The sequence below is a fragment of the Cetorhinus maximus genome, chromosome 19 (genome assembly GCF_964194155.1).
Source record: "Cetorhinus maximus chromosome 19, sCetMax3.hap1.1, whole genome shotgun sequence".
Classification (NCBI taxonomy): Eukaryota; Metazoa; Chordata; class Chondrichthyes; order Lamniformes; family Cetorhinidae; genus Cetorhinus; species Cetorhinus maximus.
This window is the reverse complement of record NC_135897.1, coordinates 41061952-41086091: the sequence shown is the minus strand read 5'-3', so window position 1 is coordinate 41086091 and position 24140 is coordinate 41061952. Positions and strand designations below refer to the sequence as shown.

Here is a 24140-nt window from a genome sequence, read left to right as displayed (position 1 = left end):
TTGGAGGTAAATCATCTCAGCTCCAGGACATCACTCAAGAATTCCTCATAGTAATGTTCAGCTGCTTCATCAATGACCTTCCTTCCATCATAAGATCAGAAGTGGGGATGTTCGCAGATGATTGCACAATGTTCAGAACCATTTGCGACTGCTCAGATACTGAAGCAGTCCACGTCCAAATGCAGCAAGACCTGGGCTATATCCAGGCTTGGGCTAACAAGTGGCAAGTAACATTCACACCACACGCAATGACCATCTGCAACAAGAGAGAATTCAACCATTGCCCCTTGATGTTCAATGACATTGCCATCACAGAATCCCCCACTATCAACATCCTGGGGGTTATCATTGACCAGAAACTGAACTGGACTAGCCATATAAATACTGTGGCTACAAGAGCAGGTCAGAGGCTACGAATTGTGCGACAAGTAACTCACCTCCTGACTCCCCAAAGCCTGTCCACCATCTGCAAGGCACAAGTCAGGACGTGATGGAATACTCTCCACTTGCCTGGATGAGTGCAGCTCCCACAACACTCAGGATAAAGCAGCCTGCTTGATTGGCACCACATCCACAAACATTCACTCCTTCCACCACCAACTCATAATAGCAGCAGTGTGTACCATCTACAAGATGCACTGCAGGAATTCACCAAGGCTCCTTCAATAGCCCCTCCCAAACCCATGACCACTACCATCTAGAAGGGCAAGGGCAACAGATAGATGGGAACACCACAACCTGGAAGTCCCCCGCCAAATCACTCACCATCCTGATTTGGAAATAGATCGCTGTTCCTTCGCTGTCGCTGCGTCAAAATCCTGGAACTCCCTTCCTAACAGCACTGCGGGTGTACCTACACCACATGGACTGTAGCAGTTCAAGGCGGCAGCTCAACACCACCTTCTCCAGGGCAACTAGGGATGGGCAATAAATGCTGGCCCAGCCAGCGAAGCCCACATCCCACGAATGAATAATAAAATAAAAGGACTGCAGCGATTCAAGAAATCAGCTCCCCACCAACTTCTCAGGGGCAATTAGGGATCGGCAAGAAATTCTGGTCTTGCTAATGATGCTGACGTCCCACGAACAAAAAATAAAAAGGTTATCTTGCATTAGAAAATGGTCTTACTGGGGTGAAATGTTAACACCTCCTTTTAATTTCCCCAGAGATTTTTCTATGGTTAGTTGGAATAAGGAAACATTGTGCAGCAATATCTGTAGTACAAAAAAGCATCTTCTATTGCAAGAGGTCTACAGAATACAAGTATCATTAAAGTATTAGAAGCCTTGCTTTCAATATCCACACCCCAAAACAGGCCATCTAAAAAATTAACAAAAATTATTTCAGAGATGAAAACACTCAAGCTGAACAGACAGCATCCGTCAAGGCAGGAAGGCAGAGTGGTGTTTGAGATCGACAACGTGGTTCTAATGAGTGGTCATCGACCAAAACGTTAATCCTATTTTCCTTTCCCCACAGATGCTGCCTGACCTGCTGAGTATTTCTAGCATTTTCTGTTTGAATTTCAAATTTCCAGCAACTGCAGTATTTTTATTTTCTGTCTCATTATTTAATCAGTATTTCCTCTTCTTGTCTCCTGAAGCAGTGATTCATGCTGAATAGTTTCATGGACACTGACACTCTTACAATAACTCACCCATATTTGATTGCCAGTCAGCTTTAAAGTCACAATAGTGGCATCAGAGTCAACATTGATCCTGTCCTCATGTACATTTTCCAACAAACCTAGTTTAACCTTGACCAGAGGTAGTCTATAATCTCAGAATAAGGGCAAGCCATTTAGGACTGAGATGAGGAGGAACTTCTTCACTCAGAGGGTGGTGAATCTTTGGAATTCTCTACCCCAGAGGGCTGTAGAAGCTCAATCATCGAGTATGCTCAAGACAGAGATTGCTAGATTTCTAGGTACTAATGACATCAAGGGATATGGGATAGCACAGGAAAATGGCTTTGAGGTAGACGATTAGCCAGGATCTAGTTGAATGGCAGAGCAGGCTCAAAGGGCTGAATGGCCTACTTCTGCTCCTACGTTCACACTGATGCCTTGCATGAGATCACTAGCTCAGCACAAATCACTGAATAAATGCATTAAGCTTTATAAACGAGGAAGGTCCCAGGGCCATCTCAATATGCATTAACAGCATACTAACTCAGAAGCCCACTTGAAATCAGCCACTATTCTGCATCATAATTGTCATAAACAACCCTAAATTGCACCTTATTGTGAGCACTGCTTTCAATTATTAGTCACTTTTCAACACTGAGTCTTCCCTGCAATGCAATTGCGATGTTATGCTACACCAGTTTAAATTATTCACAGCAAAATTACATTTCCTTTACAAAGAATTCAAATCTGACATACATAAGTATTCAAGCTGTGCTCTTCGCTTGCAATTGTCAGAATCCCTTCATTGGATTGCAACCTTGAAGCTGCCTTCACAACATTCTTCACAGGATGGGCACAGCCAATGAATCATGAGTGCCACACCCTAGTTCAACTCTGAAATACTGCAATCATTGCAATTCTAGGGCAAGCACCTTGATATACACAAAATCTCTACCACATATTACTGGTAAGTTGGTGAACTTGTTCCAGTCTGGATAAGGTGAAAAAAATTGTCAAGTGTCAGTATCTATCTATAGTAGCAGTACGTTTGTAGATGAAGTTTTACATGATTGACTTTAAATCGGTCACATTGATGTTAGGTGAAAAACCTTTGCCATTGTTGACCTAACTGTAGCTTGGTTACTCTATAAATGTAATTATTTCCAAGAGTTTACTTCAGGATAGGGCCAAATAATAAGCAACCTCCCCGTCAAGATGTCGGGAAGCTTAGCATAACATTTTTACCAATATAAAGGATCATCCATAAATCACAAACTCACCTTTCTTTTCAAAAACATCCACTCCCTACCAAAACCTCAAGTGGAAAGCATTAGCCTAGCCTCAAGCATGTAACATCTCATAATTTTTCTTTTCTTAAAAAGGGACATTTGTTCAGCCAATCTACAATTGTCTCAGAGCCTTCATTACGACCACGCCACAAGGGAGTATCACAGCTGCTTAGAATCATAACCTGCTGCTTCTACGTGCAGGCTTGGCTAAAAGCAATCTGCTGTACTATGCTGACTTTTAAATTCTACCTGCAATTCCATACATGGCCACTGGATGTCATCAAACAAGAAACACCTTGCCATGCAGATTTGCAAGATGTAGCATCTCTACAGTAATATAAAATACCTATAATGCCCTCTATGGAAGTTATAATTTGAAGGCCACTTCAATTTTTAAGTGGCTCCCTCCCATTGCCAAGAATTTAAGTTTCAGCCACAGCCCTTTGTTAAGATGGATGTTTGAGGGCTTCCACTGTCAGTGCAAGCTTTCCTCCCATCAAGCAGCTTTGTCTCAAAGAATTCAAAGATAGGTTAGTGAAATTTAAGTTAATTGCTGTGATAATGAATGCTTGAAAGAATATAAGGTTACCGACATACCTCTGCTAAGTTTCCATACACATTGTATTTCTCCTGACTATAAATTATCTCCTTCCCAATATTAACAAAAAGCCAGGCCAGACTATAGAAATTCTGTCCCATTCCATCCCATGCTGATAAGGGAGGACCCAGGGGAGGGGAGATTATTTTACCATAACTCCATTCTCCAGCAAAAAAGTAAAGTTGTACTGGATAAGGGAAAACTACTTCACCACAAGCCCTGCCTCACCTGCTGAGCAAGTTTACTGGCTCTCTCGGCCTTTCCTTCCCTCCCACCTTCTCTCAGATTGCTCTCTCCCTTTTTTCATCCTCGTCATGTGTCCCCACCCCTCTCTTTCCACCTTCCCCAATTCTCCTCCCCTTCTCCTCAACTTGGATACAGTTAACCGCACTCACTGATCTGTAAATTGGATAAGGTCTTGATTCTCCATGTGCAAAGCAACAGGAGATTAAATAGTGATTTATTTAAAAATTCACTTAGACTTAAAATGCTGCACTTTTAATGAACTAAAGCCACTAAATACATTTAAAAACAGTCCATTTTGGATTCTCTTCCCTCTTATTATGTTCACTCTTTCTAGTTTCCAGGCTATATTCCTCATCTACTAAACTACTAGTCCAATTTAAAGCTAATTCAAAAACTAAGTTTAGGGGGCACCAGACCAGTCAAAAAGGTATTCCCCCCCTGACTAATTTACTGCACTGCTAAAATGTGAAGACAAACACCATCAACAAACCCTCCAACTTAGTCTCTGTAAAGTATATATTTATGTAAGCAGACTTATTTGCCAATATTGCAGTACAAATATGAGGCAGAAGAGCTGCAGAAACTTACTCTGCAAGGTGTTAGGATCAATTAGATGTATTGTACTGGTCACACGAACACAAATGCAGATCTGGCTCATGTTTCCAAGGCTCTGAGCTACTCGTGGTGGTAGGCATACTAAATTGTCCTGTTTAAAAAAAGGGAAAAAAAACCTTTAAACATTCTTAGGAGGAACATTTCTATCATCTTCATACTGACCATAATTAAAACCAAGCCACTAAATATCTGCTACATTTTTTATGACCACAAATATATCCATTTTTTTTCAGTTTACAGCATTATGTTCATGTGAGCTTTCCATTAAAAAATCTTTGTTTTAGGGTTAATGATCAGTGCACCCTGAGAAATGTGCATACTGAATGATTACTAACTGCAGTACATGTTTAGAATGAACAGTTGCCAGAAAACAACCATGTAACAATGGAAATTTATTCCCCAGGCTGTTGACACATCCAGTACACTGACAAACTTCTTAGTCTTAGGCAACCCATACACTCCAATTATAAGATTAGAATGTCATGAACGGCTTGTAAACCACTACTCTTTGTATAACATGAAAAAAAATTTCAAAGGCCAGCATGACTGATACACAACTGAGTGAATTTATTTATAGCCTCAAACCATGCTTTTACAAGAGGAGCATGCGGAGTTAAATATCATTAGTATAGTAGCTTTACACAAATTAGAAATCCTGTTCTAGTGAGACGTTGAGCTGTATTTTTGTAAGTCACCTCAATGAAGCATCCACACACTTGGAAATTAAAACCATGAATCACAGACAGGATCACAGAATCACACAGTGCAGAAGAGGCCCGTCAGCCTATCGAGTCTGCACCAACACGTGAGAAACACCTGACCTACCTACCTAATCCCATTTATCAGCACTTGGCCCATAGCCTTGAATGTTATGACGTGCCAAGTGCTCATCCAGGTACTTTTTAAAAGGATGTGAGACAACCCGCCTCCACCACCCTCCCAAGCAGCGCATTCCAGACCATCACCGCCCTCTGGGTAAAAAAGTTTTTCCTCACATCCCTCCTAAACCTCCTGCCCCTCACCTTGAACTTATGTCCCCTTGTGACTGACCCTTCAACTAAGGGGAACAGCTGCTCCCTATCCACCCTGTCCATGCCCCTCAATCTTGTACACCTCGATCAGGTCGCCCCTCAGTCTTCTCTGCTCCAACGAAAACAACCCAAGTCTATCCAACCTCTCTTCATAACTTAAATGTTTCATCCCAGGCAACATCTTGGATAATCTCCTTTGCACCCCATCCAGAGCAATCACATCCTTCCTATAATGTGGCGACCAGAACTGCACACAGTACTCCAGCTGTGGCCTCATCAAGGTTCTATACAACTCCAACATGACCTCCGTACTTTTGTAATCTATGCCTCGATTGATAAAGGCAAGTGTCCCATATGCCTTTTTCACCACCCCACTAACATGCCCCTACGCCTTCAGAGATCTATGGACAGACACACCAAGGTCTCTTTGTTCCTCAGAACTTTCTAGTGTCATGCTGTTCATTGAATACTTCCTTGTCAAATTACTCCTTCCAAAGTGTATCACCTCACACTTTTCAGGGTTAAATTCCATCTGCCACTTATCTGCCCATTTGACCATCCCGTCTATATCTTCCTGTAGCTCAAGACACTCAACCTCACTGTTAACCGCCTGGCCAATCTTTGTGTCATCCGCAAACTTACTAATCCTCCCCCCTACATAGTCATCTATGTTGTTTATATAAATGACGAATAATAGGGGAACCAGCACAGATCCCTGTGGATGAAGTGTTTTAAAATACAGCATTTTCACAGCAGCAGCACGTAAATAATTTTTTCTTAAACCAATGCTTCTCACCTTACAAACAGGAACAATTTCCACAGAGAAAGTACTTTTGTAATTATAATTGTTGGAGTGGACATCATGGGAGATTAGACGCTGAGATGCCTTGTACCTTCAAAAACAAAGTTTTCTTTTTAAATACAAAAATAAAAAAATGAATTCTCATTACGCACTGTAATATATCTTCTTGACTGGTCCAAAACATATCATTTAGTTTCTTGTAAGATGATCTGAATATAAAGCAACTTTCCAGCCAAAAAAGAAAATGAAGGTTGGATAAAATGGAACTGGAGGCCAGCATTCTTAAGAGTGAAAGCTATATTCAGTCTCACTCCATTTTATTTATTTGTTTTTTTTTTAATTCATTCACGGGATATGGGCTTCACTGGCTGGGCCAGCATTTATTGCCCATCCATAATTACCCTTAGGTGGTGGTGAGCTGCCTTCTTGAGCCACCGCTGCAGTCCATGTGGTGTAGGTGCACCCACAGTGCTGTTAGGAAGAGAGTTCTAGGATTTGGACCCAGCGACAGAGAAGGAATGGTGATATATTTCCAAGTGAAGATGGTGAGTGACTTGGAGGGGAATTTCCAGGAGGTGGTATTCCCATCTATCTGCTGCCCTTGTCCTTCTAGATGGTAGTGGTGGGGGTTTGGAAGGTGTTGTCAAAGGAGCCTTGGTGAATTCCTGCAATGCATCTTGTAGATGGTACACACTGCTGCTACTGTGCATTGGTGGTGGAAGGAGTGAATGTTTGTGGATGGGGTGCCAGTCAAGCTGGTTGCTTTGTCCTGGACGGTGTCAAGTTTCTTCAGTGCTGTGGGAGCTGCACTCATCCAGGCAACTGGGGAGTATTCCATCACACTCCTGATTTGTGCCTTGTAGATGGTGGACAGGCCTTGGGGAGTCCAGAGGTGGGTTACTCGTCACGCAATTCCTTGCCTCTGACCTGCTCTTGTAGCCAGAGTATAAATGGCTAGTCAGTTCAGTTTCTGGTCAATGGTAACCCCCCAGGATGTTGATAGTGGGGCAGTGATGGTAATGCCATTGAACATCAAGGGGCAATGGTTGGACTCTCTCTTGCTGCAGATGGTCACTGCCTGACACTTGTGTGGCACGAATGTTACTTGCCGCTTGTCAGCCCAAGCCTGGATATTGTCCAGGTCTTGCTGCATTTGGACATGGACTGCTTCAGTATCTGAGTCGTTGCAAATGGTGAACATCGTGCAATCAGCGAACATCCCCACTTCTGACCTTATGATAGAAGGAAGGTGTTGATGAAGATGGTTGGGCTGAGGACACTACCATGAGGAACTCATGCGGTGATGTCCTGGAGCTGAGATGACTGACCTCCAACAGCCACAACCATCTTTCTTTGTGCTAGGTATGACTCCAACCAGCAGAGAGTTTTCCCCCAGATTCCCATTGACTCCAGTTTCACTAGGGCTCTTTGATGCCACTCTTGGTCAAATGCGGCTTTGATGTCAAGGGCAATCACTCTCATCTCATGAGTTCAGCTCTTTTGTCCATGTTTGAACCAAGGCTGTAAAGAGGTCAGGAGCTGAGTGGCTCTGGCGGAACCTAAACTGGGCATCAGTGAGCAGGTTATTGCTAAGCAAGTACCACTTGATGGCACTATTGGTGATCCCTTCCATTACTTTAATGATGGAGAGTAGACTGATGGGCGGTAATTGGCTGGGTTTGATTTGTCCTGCTTTGTGTACACAGGGCATACCTGGGCAATTTTCCACATAGCCAGGTAGATGCCAGTGTTGTAACAGTACTGGAATAGCTTGGCTAGGGGCACGGCAAGTTCTGGAGCACAAGTCTTCAGTACTATTGCTGGAATATTGTCAGGGCCCTTTGCTGTATCTAGTGACTTCAGCCGCTTCTTGGTATCACATGGAGTGAATCAAATTGACTGAAGACTAGCATCCGTGATGTGGGGACCTCTGGAGGAGGCCGAGGTGGATCATCAACTCGGCACTTCTGGCTGAAGATTGTAGCAAATGCTTCAGCCTTATCTTTTGCACTGATGTGCTGGGCTCCTCCATCATTGACGATGGGGATATTTGTGGAACCTCCTCTTTCAGCAAGTTGTTCGATTGTCCACCACAGTTTACGACTGGATGTGGCAGGACTGCAGAGCTTAGATCTGATCTGTTGGTTGTGGGATCACTTAGCTCTGTCTATCACTTGCTGTTTATGCTGTTTGGCACGCAAGTAGTCCTGTGTTATAGCTTCACCAGACTGACATCTCATTTTTAGGTATGCCTGGTGCTGCTCCTGGCATGCCCTCCTGCACTCTTCATTGAACCAGGGTTGTCCCCTGGCTTGATGGTAATGGTAGAGTGGGAGATATGCTGGGTCATGAGGTTACAGATTGTGTTTGCATACAATTCTGCTGCTGATGGCCCACAGCTCTTCATGGATGCCCAATCTTGAGATGCGTTGATCTGTTCGAAATCTATCCCATTTAGCACAGTGGTACTGCCACACAATAGCCACGATGGAGGGTATCTTCAATGTGAAGGCGGGACTTCGTCTCCACAATGACTGTGCGGTGGTCACTCCTACCGATACTGTCATGGACAGATGCTTCTGCGGCAGGCAAGTTGGCGAGGATGAGGTCAAGTATGTTTTTCCCTCTTGTTGGTTCCCTCACTGCTTGCCGCAGACCCAGTCTAACAGCTGTGTCATTTAGGACTCATCCAGCTTGGTCAATAGCAGTGCTACCGAGCCACTCTTGGTGATGGACATTGAAGTTCCCCACATTCTGCACCCTTGCCACCATCAGTGCTTCCTTCAAGTGGTGTTCAACATGGAGCAGCACTGATTCATCAGCTGAGGGAGGGCAGTATGTAGTAATCAGCAGGAGGTTTGCTTGACCTGATGCCATGAGACTTCATGGGGTGCAGAGTTGATGTTGAGGACTCCCAGGGCAACTCCCTCCCCACTGTATACCACTGTGCCGCCACCTCTGCTGGGCCTGTCCTGCCGATGGGACAGGACATACCTGGGTGATAGTGATGGTGGTGCCGAGGACATTATCTGCAAGGTATGATTCCATGAGGACAACTGTCAGGCTGTTGCTTGACTAGTCTGTGAGACAGCTCCCCCAATTATGGCACTAGCCCCCAGATGTCAGTATGGACGACTTTGCAGGGTCGACTGGGCCGAGACTGCCAGTGTCATTTCCGGTGCCTAGGTCGATGCCAGGTGGTCTGTCTGGTTTCATTCCTTTTTTGCAACTTTGTAGCGGCTTGTTACAACTGAGTGGCTTGCTAGGCCATTTCAGAGGGCATTTAAGAGTCAACCACGTTGCTGTGGGTCTGGTGTCAAGTGTAGGCCAGGCCAGGTAAGGACGACGGCTTTCCAGTAATCCAGATGGGTTTTCAATGGTTTCACGGTCATCATCAGACTTTTGATTCCTGATCTTTTATTGAATTCAAATTCCACCATCTGCCACGGTGGGATTTGAAGCCGGGTCCCCAGAGCATTACCCTGGGTCTCTGTATACCACTACGCTATTGCCTTCCCTGGGGTGACCCATCATATGTAAAATATGATGACTGGCTAGTACAACAACACTGCATTTATATTTACTTTTAATATAGAAAAATATCCAAGATGCTTCAGCAAAGTAATCTGCCAAAGAATGAAATATTAGCAGTGGTCTCAAGCTGGATCAAAGAGGTGAGTTTTAGTTAGGGTCATAAAAGGAGTAGAAGGTTTAGAGATAGTGCACAATGGGTAGATGACCAGAAGAGCATTAGATTAATTGAATCTGGAACTGGCAATCGCTTGGATAAAGCTTTCAACATTAGATTAAACCAGGTGAGTTTATAGAAGTGAAAGAAGGTCTTTCAGATGCGAGTTTGTGATGTTGGGACTTGAGAGGGACTATGCGATGCTTATTCTTTATCATTGCAATCTTGGATAGACTGATCTACATGCTGCAAATCTGTAAAGATGAGATCAAATAGGCTATTACTTCATGTTTGTTCTCTCATCATCAGCTGCAAAGCCAGTCTGGCAGCTATGTGTTTCAGAATTCATCCAGTCAATAGTGGTATTACCACTGAAGTTCTCTAGCCAGAATATATTCTGTGCTCTTGCTACCCTAAGGTCAGGATTTTACAGTCAGTAACGAAGCAAGAGCACTTGTTGCTGACCGCAAAAAAAGCTGCCCACAAAGATCTAGCAATCTGTACGATGGGAATTTCCCTTTCCCCAAGGCAGTTTAAATCTGACACCTAATCAAGGGGATGTCTTGGTGTGCAGCTGCTGGGATGTTAGCAAGCAAGTAGGCAACCAATCAAATTGCAATATTCACACAAAGCAAACTAGGAAGTTAAAAGCACTTGAAACTTGGAAACCTCCTCAGCACAGCTTATAGAAGGGTAGGGCAGTTTTGAGGTCTGTGACAGAAGTCTGACTGCAGAGAATCAGAGTGTGTGGAAAAGACAGGCACAGATTTGGAAGGTGACAGCTTGGGCAAGGATACTGGAGAAAAAAGGGAGATCGAAGAAAGAGTTATGGTTTGCAAGTGGTTGAAGGTGAATTACCTTGGATAGAACTTGAGAGGAGATGAAAGAGAAATTAGAGAATGACGTAACTTGGGTACGAGGGATGGGGAGCAGAAGAACGAACAAGCTCCCTGCACTTGTTGGAAATGAAGATCGAAGGAGCAGGGGCAAGAGGTTTAAAGAAACCCGTCACAGTGGAAGAAAGAAGCCAGGGGTTAAATTTGTTGCCCAGAATAATCTTCTGAGTCATCGGTGATTAATGCACAGGAGAATGAGGCTCAAAAGCACTCCAGCCAGATCTGGTAATGAATGAATGAACCTGTTGCATTCCAGACAGACTAAAGTCTTTGAGGTGGTGAGGTTAGCAGTGGATGCACAGAACAGAAAGGTTGACAAGAGGCAGTGGTGCAGTTTGGGTTGCCATTCATTAGTTCAGTATTTGAACTCCACTTTGTGCAACCCTGGTCTTTAAGTTTGGCAATACATTCTACTTTAACTCTGAAGAAATATATCACTTCTGAAATGTTCTAATGATACAGATAAAGTATTCTTTGAACCTCAATCATTCTGCTTTGTCAGTAGGGAAACAGAAATTATATAATATGTCTGGTTACACTTGCGTGTTTAATGACAAGTTTAACTGTAGTTGAGCTACTATCTAAAGTTCACAGGGGAGCCTGTGAATCAAAAGGTAAGCACCCCGTATTAACCCAGGAACAAAACGCACTCAGAAAAATGCATACATTTGCTTGATTAAAAAAAACTGACCAAACTGAACACAAATTGTTAGGATTGAAGACAGACTAGAAGAAAATTAAGGAAATTTAAAGGCAAGATTATGAAAGCAGCCAAAAGTGCATTCAACAACTTAAGTATTTTTAAAAATCTTTATCAGCGTAACAAAACCATTTGAAAAATAATTGAAGGGAGAAAGTGTAAAAATTCTAAATTTAGTGAACAATATATTGTTATCCAAGCAATTACTTCAGTTAGTCTTCAGTCCATTTCTGTACACTGTGAAATGGTTACAAAAGAATATAATTTGGTTTAAAAGCTCAATTCACTTCAACTACGAATTGTCCCATATTCAAGAATCCAAGATCAGTTTAATAAATTGCACAATGACTACAATAGCATAAAAATAAAGCAATAATCATAGAATGCAAACCCATAAGGAGTAGCTATTATTCAAACCAGATTCATTAGTATGTTTCTAATAACATTAATGCAAAAATGTATGCACTACAGAACAACCCCACATTCTGATAATGAAATTTACAGTCCAGTACCATCTAAAATAACTGAAGAAAGAAACCCAGGAAGGCATAACTTTGAATAACTAGATAACAGATTATGGTTCACAACAGTTCAAATAGAGCCTTCCTAACAACACTGTGGGTGTACTGACAGCAATGGTTCAGGAAAGCAGCTCACCACCACCCTCTCATGGTCAACTAGAGACGGGCCATAATTGCTGGCTTTTCCAATCACGCCCACGCCCCAAAAATGAATATATCCCTCACAATTGTTTAGTTTTGCCCAAGATATAATTTCTATACCTACTTGCAAGGAACTGTGCACTGCAGGAAGTCCACCATCTTCTGCGCATGTTGCTTGGATCCATAATAGAAATCTAGGCCATCTAAAATCAAAGTTCAAAGTTCAGTCAGTGCTGAAGCTGAGCTTTTGGTTATTTCAAAACAGTCAAATAAATAATCTCAAAATAGGATATACATGAAAAAATTAAGGCAGGGTCACAACCCTGCAATGTTTTATCCAAACATGGCTCAAATTTACCTGTTAAAAGCAGAAGATAGTTCTTTATAAATCTATTTAAATTTGGAAGGAAATTTTAATTAGCATAATTCCAAACGGCATGTCTCAAACTCCATTTTAGCCACCCATGAAATTTTATCTGTTTAACTTTATTATACTATGCAATGAACATTTTATGAGTACTTAACATTTTCATATACAACTTATTTTACTGGACATTAATTTGCTTATTTTAAATCATTTAATATCATTAAAATCAGGGGCAAAGGCATTACGTATTAGTGTGTGAGGTATTGCCAAAGTTTTCAGAAAACAGGAAATCGAATTGGAGAAAACGTTGTGTAAGCTACTTTTCACCTCTGCACATGAGAATTCACAGCTTCCCTTGAAAACTGTAAGGCCATAACTGAGCCAGATGGATTTGAAAGTCCCAAGTTGAATTTTCAGTATTTCTTGAACTCAGCCAGGGCATCAATGGACAGTAAAAATAATTCTGGATTCCCAGTCCTAATATTAGTGACAGCCCCTTCCTGGAAAGCATGTGTACATTGTGTACATAAATTTTAGGAAAGCTGGTATAGGGCTCAGCTCTGATGCCCTCAATAGTCAAATAACCCATCAACACTAACTTCTCAGGGTTTCATGTGATTACTTGGCTAAGTTACAGTCACCTGTCAAACTGTCAACTTCATTATGTATTTAAACTGAGTGGTAAAACCATAAATGCATTCCAAAAATTCTGGGGCATTGCCAATCTAATAGCCAAGACAAAGAACTAAATATTCACTTACCATGAATTTCTTTAACACGAAGTGTGTTCTGATGCAGTTTATGTTTGAGGATTAATTGTTCCAAGTAATAAAAAGTTTTCTTGTGTGAAGTCTAAGAGGCAACCAAGGAAAGGAAAGGAATAGGAAGAAAAAACTATTAGTCAGAAATAAGATTTTGATCAAATTTTCAAGTTATACAGTGTGAATAATCTTCACACTGAAATGTTCGAAACAAATAAAATTTCAGATGATAAGCAAGTTTGGAGTTAAAACATGCTGCAAGACTTTGATAGGGCACTTTTTGAAGACATCTACAGGATAATAGAAGGTTCACTGAAACAGATCAAAAATATCCAACATCAAGGCTCTCACTCCCACTATTGCAGGTTAATAGGCATACTTTGCTTGCAGCTCATATGTGTACATTTACTTGCAACTGACAGCACTGCATTTGTATTAATCAAATTCAATAAGTTTCAATGAATGGTTATGTTAAAAGACAAAAATATCCACATTGTATCACTTTGGAAAACTTCAAATCAATTCCCAATTGCAACAAAGGAGTAAAAAGTAGACTTAGCAGCTTACTTTCTGAGGTATGCTGCTATGACATAAGTATTACGTGTACAATTAACCAAGATTGAACCCCTTTTGGCATATCTCTAGTGAATTGGATTTCTGCCCATCCCTATAATCCCCACCATGGGCTTAGTCATAGCATCTGCTATCAGAGGAGATACGCTCTCTGGCCTATGCTGGGGAGTTATGCCAGTTTGGTGGTGGAAACGAGCTGCAGTTGGCCCTGGCAAGACTGAGACTAGGAGCACAATGCCTGTGGATTTTTTTTCTCAATTGTTGAGTCCCGCACGTGGCAGTGCTCTTCTGCATTTGATCCAAAAACATTTCATCAACATCTGAATATTGAATGCTGGGAACTATCAGTATCAAATGTGCAAATTGGAAGAAACAAGTGTTTCTCCATTCCACACTCAATTTACATAGACCTAGCCACACATGGGCAGAGACACTGACTGGAAAGGAACCAATCCCTGAAAACAGCAGGGAGGTGGTGAATTTTGTCCCAAAGTAGCTTTCCAGCTCAGTCAACCTCAGGTCTGCCAAAACAAAAAATGAGTGAATAGCCTGGTCACGAACTTTAAGAAAAATTCTGAATAAAAAAGTAACTTTTCAGAGCTTCTATTTTGAAATTATATTGAAGTTTATTAATTGTTATTTATATTTAACAGTTTTATTGCAGTAAAGAATCATGTATTTAACAGTACTTTATTATTTAATGCATCAACCCTCTAAAAGATCAACAATGTTGTTCAGTGTGTTGAAATGTTAAGGCGTTTTATTACCTTCTGTCGGACTTGTACTACCGCTTTCCAATAGTCTTTAGCTTCAACACGATGACAATCATCACACATTTGTTGCAGGATGACAAAATCTATCACAAAAATCTGCTGCAAGATTGCTCCACTCATTACCTGCACACAAAATCTGCTTTTAGAAAATTTAAAACAGGTCGGATATTAAATGCTGAGATTTAATTTTAGAATTGCAGCCAGGTGCACAAGGTCAGAATTTCCTCATCAATTAAAGGGTCAAGACACCCAGGAAATATAAAGCACCCAAACAGATGCAATGATTATGAGCAAATTATCTGACAAGACTATTAGCTAGGGACAATGCATATCCCAGAAAAAATAAACTAGATAAAAAGGAGAAAAATAAAAAAATCTAAATCTATTGTCTGTTATGAAAAACTGATCATATCATCTACAAAACATCTGCCTCTTAAACAACCTCAACCTGGAAGAATTGTACAGCACACTACTAAAGGCCTGGTTGAAAACTGAGTGATCAATACTCACCTCCCCCCCGCCCCCGCACTTCACTAAAGCCATTCTGCACAAATAGAGTCCCTGCTCAAATGCTCATGCAAACAGCATGGGACTCATCTTCCCTTATTCCCTTCCTTATCTACATTCAAAAATTTAACATTAAAAATTTTGCATCAAGTTCCTCAATGCTTCCCTTCAAGGTATTCAAGGTAAGTGTGAGAATGTCACTTCAGAAAGCTTTGGGTTAAAAAAAAACACCAACAACACCTTCTCCAATAAATGCAATTTATAAAAAAAAGTAGTCACTCATTGTTGAAGATGAACTTTCTTCTCACCTCCTTTTGAACAGTAAGTTTGACCTTTAATCTCTTGGAATGAGGTTCAGTCCAAATAAAGCCAGCATCAATTAGGCGTACCTGAATAAAAGAAGAGATTTTACTGAGTTTTGTTATTGGTTAGTAGAAAATATGCCAAAGCTCAACACGTTCAAACATGCTTAACAGAATCATCTCTTCCAGCAGATAAATAGAATAACTGGTCTAAACTAAATGCTATCTACAGTAAGTTTGATTCTGCAGCCTAACAACACATTCAATCTGGTTCACTGAAACCATTAACTCCTGATACAGCAGGATCTTATGAATGCCTGACAAATCATCATTAAATGGTCAACCTAGTCTCAACCCAACCATTGGAAAAGGAAGAAAAGATAATGGGTTATGGCTTATTTTGCATAACCAGCATATACCAGAACCAGGAGGATCAAAGTTAACTCGAATTTATCAATTTCAATAATCCGAGTGAGATGCCAGCACGGCCACTCTTCTAAAAGCAGTTTGCCCATCTGAAATGCCATCCAAGAGTGCTGTAGAGCCAGATAAAAACACCCCCTTTACTCATGGCTCAATATCAAACTTTTTTTTAAGATCACTCTTTTTTTAAAAATTGGTGGTTACTGTGGCTAAGATTGCTGAATGAAGACGACAGACTTTTTTTTAAGCTATCAGGTACATATATAAATATAATTCAACCCAGAATAGTTTGGACATCTTACTGGCTTTCATGGATGCAAGATGATGCCCTCTAAATTTGATACTTTTTCTGCTCCTCATCCACCCAAACAACACGTCAATGAAAGGCTCCCCTATTTAAAGTTAGTGGGTTTTAGTGTATTCAATGTGGTTGAGTTGTCAAGTCAGATGGCACATTCAATCCTGTTAGTTGGCAGGCAGCCAAGAATGGTTATAGGAGAGAAAAAGAACATTTTGCATTTACATAGCCCTTTTCACAAGCACTGGACATCTCAAAGTACTTTACAGTCAATGAAGATCGTTTGAAGTGTAATCACTATTGGGTGTAGGAAATGTGGCAGCCAATACACATACCAGGCTCCCACAAACATCAATGTGATAATGACCAGATAATCTACTTTTGAGGTGTTTGTTGAGGGAGCTGTTGGCCAGGACATTAGGAATAACTCCCCTGCTGTTCTTCAAAATAGTGCCACGGAATTTAACTGAGACAGCAGACAGGAAATGGGTTCAACATCTCATCCAAAGGAAGGCAGCTCCAACAGTGCAGCACTCCCTCAATAGTGCGCTCGAGTGCCAGCTTTGATTTTTGTGCACAAGTCCTGGAGTAGGACTTGAACCCACAACCTTCTGACTCAAGAAACGAGTCTACTATCAACAGAGGCAGAACTGACATTATGATTATTGTGAATAGATTGTGATCAGGAGGCACTGTTCTGTTTAGCATGCATAACCATGTGTTGATCTTACTTCTGCCAATCGATAGTTTGAATTCCTGCCATCAGGTTTCTACAACAGCTCTTATCAAGGTCACAAATGGCAACCTACGTCACTGTGACAAAGATGAACTATCCCTCCTTGCCCTTCTCAACCCACGTTCAGCCTCTGGCACAGTTGACCATGTCATAAGTCTCCAAAATCTCTCCAGTGTCATCCAGCTGGCTTGGATTGCATTCACCTAAGTCCCTTCTCATCTATCCAGTCATAGCCAGAGAATCGCTTGCAATGGCTTCTCTTCTGGCTCCCACTCTGTTACCTCTGATCTTCCCCAAGGATCTTTCAGCACCCCCTTCCTATTTTTCATCTACATGCTAACCCTTGGAATCAGCACCCAAAAATAACACGTTAGTTTTCACATGTGCACTGACAGCACCCAACTCTCCCTTACCATCACCTCGCTCAACACCTCCACTGTCGCTAAATTGTCACATTGCTGTAACATCAAGTACCGGATGAGCAAAAATGTTCTCCATATAAATATTGGCAAGGCCAAAGCTATTGTTTTCACATCCCCATCACAAACTATGTTCTCTAGCCACTGACTCCATCCCTCTCCCTGGCAAATGTGATGCTAAACCAGACAGCTTGCAACTATGATGTCATATCTAACCCCAAGATGTGCCTCAGATCCACATATCTGCACCATCAGCAAAACTGCCAACTTCCACTCCATAGCATTGCCTGATTCCACCCTTGCCTGTGCTCATCTGCTGTTGAAACCTTCAACTGTGCCTTTGTTGCCTCTAGATGTGATTATTCCAACGCACTCCTGGCTGGCCTCTGACATTCTACCCTGCATAAACTTGTTGCCAGCAAAACCTCTGCTGCCCACGTCTTAAGTCCTGTTCACCCATCACCCTTGGACTAACTGGCCTGCATTGACTCCCAGATAAAAAAAGACCTCAATTTTAAAATTCTCATCCTTCTTTCCAATTCCTCCATGGCCTCAACCCTCCTTACCTCCAAACTCCTCCAGCCCTAAACCCGCTGAAATATCTACACTCCTCCAATTCTGGCTTCATGAGCATCCACAATTTTGACTGAACTAACATTGGTGGCCATGCCTTCAGTTACCAAGGACTAAGCTCTAGAGTTCCCTCCCTAAATCTATTCAGTTCTCTTCTTTGCTTTCGTCCTTGACGACACTCCTGGAATGATGATGCCCTTTTGTTTAGGGTTCTAATATCACCTTATATAGCTCAGTGTCAAATTTTATTTCATAATACATGTGAAACTACTTGGGATGTTTTACTCATTAAATCTACTATATAAATAGGAGTCGATGATGCTGCTAAAAAACTCAGCAGGATTTCAAAACCCTTGTTTTGTTAATGCCTTACTGAACAACTACTTCTGGATAGGTTTAGGGAGGGAATTCTAGAACTTAGATCCTTGGTGACTGAAGGCATGGCCACCCAATGTTAGTTCAATAAAAATTGTGGATGCTCAAGAAGCCAGAATTGGAGGACTGTAGATATCTCAAAAGGTTTAGGACTGGAGGAGATTACAGAGATAGGGAGGGGTGAGACCAAGACGGAATTTGAAACAGGTATGAGAATTTTAAAATTGTGGGTTTATCAGTACTCATTGCTTGAATACAAACATTCAAAAATCAAATCAATAAAACAACAACTGCATTTACTTTCCTCTTACTCAAGTCAATATTCTGACATTTCCCAGTTGTACTTTGCAAAATTCAGCATGAGAAATTTACAGAAATAGCACTTTCAGATTCAAGATAGAAGCATGTTTGTATTTTAAATATGTTTAAATATAAGTATTTAGAGGGCACGCTGAAAAGACAAGGGAATTTTTAAATTATAGGCAACAGCAGTTGAGAAAATAGAATTCTAAATCACTGGTAAATCAGCAGTGCTATTAGTGCAATAATTACTGCAGCTAATGTGAGAAGCGATTGCTGGTGTTCATGGGCAACTGTGGAAGATATTCAAACAGTGTCATTATCAAAGGATTTTGATAAGACAGGTTTGAACTCAATGACTAATATTTTTTATTGCATAGCAATATAACTACAACTTTAATCTATGAAGCATAAATATTTTGACTGCAATTAAATGATCATCCCTGAAAAGCAAAACCTGAAAAAGAAACATCCATTTTGCCATATGATCCTGTCTACTAACTTTGGTCAAAGGGGACTTTAGTTTTTTAAGGCACAAAGTTAAAAGTTCTCTTGATTCCAATGCACACTGTATCCAAGTTCCTGGAGGCTGAAGATATCTGTGGAGCAAAACCAAAAGTCAACATCTGAGTTAATTAATCTAGGAAATTATCAAGCCATCAATTATTAATAGATTTGTCAATCAGGGCTGATATTTGTCCAACTCATCTCCTGGAAATATTGCACACCAGTGGATAGATAGATTCCGAATGAGCAAACAGTGGGTTACAAGTGTCATCTGCTGGTAAACGTTTTAGCTAGTTCAATTCTAAAAGCATCATTGTAAATACTTCAATTCACAAGTCTTCATTCGGCAACTAACAGATCGGACTTAGCTGAGTAAGTTATCTTTCTAGAGAGTAAGCATCTTACATTGCTAAGCTTGGGCACTCTTAAGCATTGCAATGGTTTTCTGCATGCATGAGACACACAGCTGACTTAGCTTAAAAAGAAAGACACTATTAATAACATTTACTCAGGTTCAACATAAGACTCGAGCTTCTTTTGGCAAAAAAAAATCACAAGGGCACCATGTTCAATATAATTTAAGAATATGTTATACAGATCCAGCTAACTGCTTTTTCCATATCACTTTTCATAATTGTTCTGACTTTTAATTCAACTCAAGATAATTTTTTTCAGGTAAGTAGCCATTATAATATGAATTTTTTTTTAAATCAGATTCCTCATAGCTCAGAGCTGGTTGATTGAAAGCAACTTTATCTTTGCGACAAAATTTCAAATAATGCTTTTGGTTAATATCACCCGAACTGAAGAATAAGAGAACCGAACAGGATTGTTGGAAAGAGGTGATAACTATATATGTTGGTATATGGCTGGCTGAATTATCCAATGAACATAGGCCAAAGCAAAAAGCTATTTGCATGGTATATTTTGTACTCCACTGCTCGGTTGCTGTTGGAGAGTATCAATTGGTTTGGAAAATGTAGCATTTAACCAGAGCGTTGTATTATTCAAGGAGGTATAATGCAATTGGCAGATAAACCTCAATTTAGTTTCCATTTAATATAAAAACAATTTTAGATTATAAAAGGAAGAAACCAAATTTAACTTCTAACAATGGGGAATTATTTACCATTCTTTATAAACATATTTGTAAAGAATTATCTCAAATACACAGGAAATTTTATTGTCCTGAAAATTAAGTGACTGAATAATTGTTTTCAGCTAGAAAACATGTGATATCTCCAAATAGTTTATTTGTAAAGGTTTGTACATGTATATTTGAATCAGTGGAAATTTATTATTTATATACAAGTTTATAGTAATTCATAATTGACAAAGTATAAAATGCAAATACAAATAGTCATTTGGTAGTACAGAACTTGAGTACTGCTGAAAAAGGGAAATGTCAAAACTTTTTGCCTTGTACTTATTGAAGTGCGAAGTATCCTGATGAGCTTCGACATGTCTCTTTTTTCAGCAATACTCAAATTTAAATACCTGAGAAAAGCCACAGGTTCGTCAAATCTTTTCAGCTCAATCTTTCTAAAATCTATCTCACCAATCTACTCCTCAACAACGCCAAGGTAGCTGACAAAAAGTGAAACATTAGCTCAGATCTTCCGATCTCCAGGTCTTCGGAGACCGGACGAACAACTCAAGATGCGCGTCGGTACCTTGGGGAAGTCCAAGGCTCTGACCTTCGTTGGAATTGCCCAGGGAGTTGGAAATTCCCCTGCTACCTGTGGCCCTATGCAAAAATCACCGACTCTGAACTAGAGTTGGAGACTTCGAACAGTTCCATGGAACTTACTTGAATAGTTACTTCTGGGTAACCACAGAACTGACCCCTCAGTCCCTCACACTGACACTCCCCACCCCCCCCACCTTTCCTCCTCAACCATCTCCATTCACCGCCCAACCCGACCTGACTAATCCCAAACTGACTACCCCTCCCCACTCCACCCATCTGCTACCTCACCCACCTGCCGACTTACCAGACCCACCTTATCCATTCACTCATCCATCCATTCACTAACATCCTCACTAATCCTTCAAACTTACCATATGGTGGCTAGTGCCATAAAAAGAGGGCATGTCCCCTGACATTATAGCATTGCGATGGAATTCTCAGAGGGACACTGCCTTCTGCATTTCTAGAGAAGCCAGGCTCAGAAGACTTGGCAAGAAAAGAAGAGCAGTGTCGAGGCGTGGATAAGTTCAAGCAGAGCGGCAATCCAATGATGACTGCCGCTCCGCGGAAGATCTTGGCCTTCATTTCAGATGTCTGAATAAGCGAATCAGCAATCAGGCAATCCAAAGCAGAAAAATGATAAATGTAATAATATTTGCATATTTTAAACTCAGATCTGCTGATGGATTGATTGAATTAAACTAACAACTCATTTTTAAGAATTACTGATTCTTAATTATTTCACCAATGTCTATGCCAAAACATCAGCTCTCAAAAAATTCTTATTGCTACTTATTCATGACAGAATAGGATACTTTCTAACAAGTAAATACCCCCTACAAAGAAATTAGACAAGTTTACATTCAGCCAGGACTATAAACTCTCCACCTTGCACTGTCATTCCAGATAAGAACCGACAGGCAAGCAATTCTAAAATTACTCTGAACTACTCTCTATGAAATATCTAGCACAAAAACATAAATTCTTCTAAATTAATCTCTTTTAGGGAAGCACCTCGTTTTTCCTTAGCAGACCAACACTCTACGTTCAAGTTAGCGGAAAAGTGTGCCTTTCAATGCCATTATCATATAAACACACATCTTTGAGTGGCCAAAAATAGTACAAATTAATTCTAGTCCACAACCATTACCTTTCACATTGTTTGCAGAAATTAACATTTACTTGTTTCGGGATTCCTTCTGTGATGTCAACTTGGGTTCGCAAGCAGGCAACGCACATGTTTGCAGGATTTGGGGAGATGGGAACACCACACTGGCAGCATAGGCTGAGAACGGAAGCAAACCAACTGAATTTTAATACATATAAGAGATTATCCACAGTTTACCAAACACATAAAAAGTGTACTTTTGAACAGTCCAAATATCCAGTCTACTAATTAGATATTGAATGGCAGTATACCTTCTTGTATCCTGCAAAAGAAGAAAACTGATCAGATTATAATCTTAATCTTGCGATACTAGTTAGCTATCTTAATTTGCCACCACTGTTTTTTTAAATCTTGATGATATGAATAGTTGAGTTATGAGTAATGGGACAATACAATTTAGCCTAACGGCTCAGATGGCTTCAACATACTCCAACAGTTTATACATGATTATAGCCTTATTTTCGCTTCTAACTTTTAATAACATTTTCATACTCTCAGTAATAGAAAATGATCCTATGGAAGGTGAAAATTATGCATAAATGACTCCACTTGACATTTTAAAGCATAAAAGCCATAGCTAATACTAACAAATGACAGGACACTAGGCCAGAATATGAAACAATGAAGGCATTTCTCTGTCCTACTGTTGCTAAGATATTCTGAGGTTAAGAGCAAAACAGTTGGAAGGGGTATAGCCTTGAGGCCAAACAGGAGCTCATGGAGTTGGATTCCCAGAGAAGTTCTCTAGATTGTCTGCTGTAATTTCAGAAGAGCCATGAACACTCAGGAAAACATCGTAAATATCATTTATGCCATAGTCCCAGGGCTTCCAGAACTCTTCCGCCAAGTCCCTTATGAAATTCACTACCATATGGCTTTATATGATCATGGAAAGCACAGCACAGGAGGCAGCCATTTGGTCTATTGCTCCAGTGCTAGCTCTTTGGTACAGCTATTAAATTTTCCCCACAATCCTGTAATTTTCTATCCCTTCAAGTATTGATCCAAATCTCTTTGAAAAGTTACTGAATCAACTTCCACCACCCTTTCTGACAGTGCATCCCAGATGACAACATTGATTCACTGTGTAAAGAAAATGTTTTCTCATGTTCCCGCTGCTTCCTTTGCCATTCACCATAAACCTTTGTCCTCTGATTACCAACCCTCCTGCCACTGGAAAAGGTTTCTCCTTATTTGCTCCATCATAAATTAATTTCTTTTATACTCTAATCAATAAACGCAAGGATCACATCGGTTTTTAAAAGCTTCTCAATTTGCCTGATCACTTTCAAAGATTTATACACATACACCCCCAAATATCTCTCTCCCTGCTTCCTTTAAAATTGTATCATTTAGTTCTTATTCTTGCTACCACTTCTTATTCTATCACTTGTCCATGTTAAATCTCATTTGCCATCTAACTGCCCATTCCACCAGTCAACCGCCTCTTGAAGTGGGTTGCTATCCTTATTGTTTACGACAATTCTGAGTTTCATGTCCTGTGTACCTAAGTCCAGGATATCGACCCCCTGACGAACAATACTTTATACCATGCTGCTGCAGTATGAAAATACAGTTCACTATTGAAAAGAGGAGGGATGGCAGTATTCATCACGCAGAATATTAGACAGTCAGACAGCGGGCGAGAGAGAGCGGGCGAGCGAGAGAGAGAGAGCGAGAGCGTCCTGGGGAGCTCAAGGACAGAAACTATTTGATTACAGCTAACAAACAACAGAAGTACTACAACACTGCTGTGTGTAGGAGGCGCAAATTTGCAGGAAAATTCTAAAGAGGTCCAAGAACTATCAACTAGCAATAATGGGACATTTCCATTGTCCTAATATAGACTGCGACAGTAATAGTGTAAAAGGCAGATCAGGGAAAGTGTTTCTGAAACGTGTTCAGGAGAATTTTCTTTAGTGGTATATTTCCAGCCCAATACTGAAGGAGACAGTGCTACATCTGGTTCTGCGAAATGAGATCGGTGGGACAAGTGGATCAATTGTCAGTAGAACCATAGAAAAGTTACAGCACAGGACACCATTCGGCCCATCTTGTCCATGCCAGCCCGAGGACACCCAGGTGCCCTTTCTAATCCCACCTTCCTGCATCCGGCCCATAGCCCTGTAGGGGAAGAATTTTGGAACAGTGACTATTGCATCATAAGGTTTAAATTAGCTATGGAAAAAAAACAAGGTGCAATCTGGAGTAAA

The 24140-nt window shown here is 40.7% G+C and overlaps 1 protein-coding gene across 1 annotated transcript in view; it reads right to left on the bottom strand.

Moving 5' to 3' along the window:
- The window catches only part of nmd3 (NMD3 ribosome export adaptor), a 62875-nt gene that overhangs the window by 16442 nt on the left and 22293 nt on the right, over positions 1-24140 (bottom strand). Inside the window, exons 3-10 of the mRNA XM_078563781.1 lie at positions 21910-22044; positions 19065-19161; positions 15445-15525; positions 14624-14752; positions 13284-13374; positions 12280-12358; positions 6204-6300; positions 4350-4467 (exon numbers count right to left, since the gene is read on the bottom strand). Of these exons, the coding sequence (XP_078419907.1) occupies positions 4350-4467; positions 6204-6300; positions 12280-12358; positions 13284-13374; positions 14624-14752; positions 15445-15525; positions 19065-19161; positions 21910-22044 (827 nt within the window). The remainder of the gene's footprint in view (positions 1-4349; positions 4468-6203; positions 6301-12279; positions 12359-13283; positions 13375-14623; positions 14753-15444; positions 15526-19064; positions 19162-21909; positions 22045-24140) is intronic.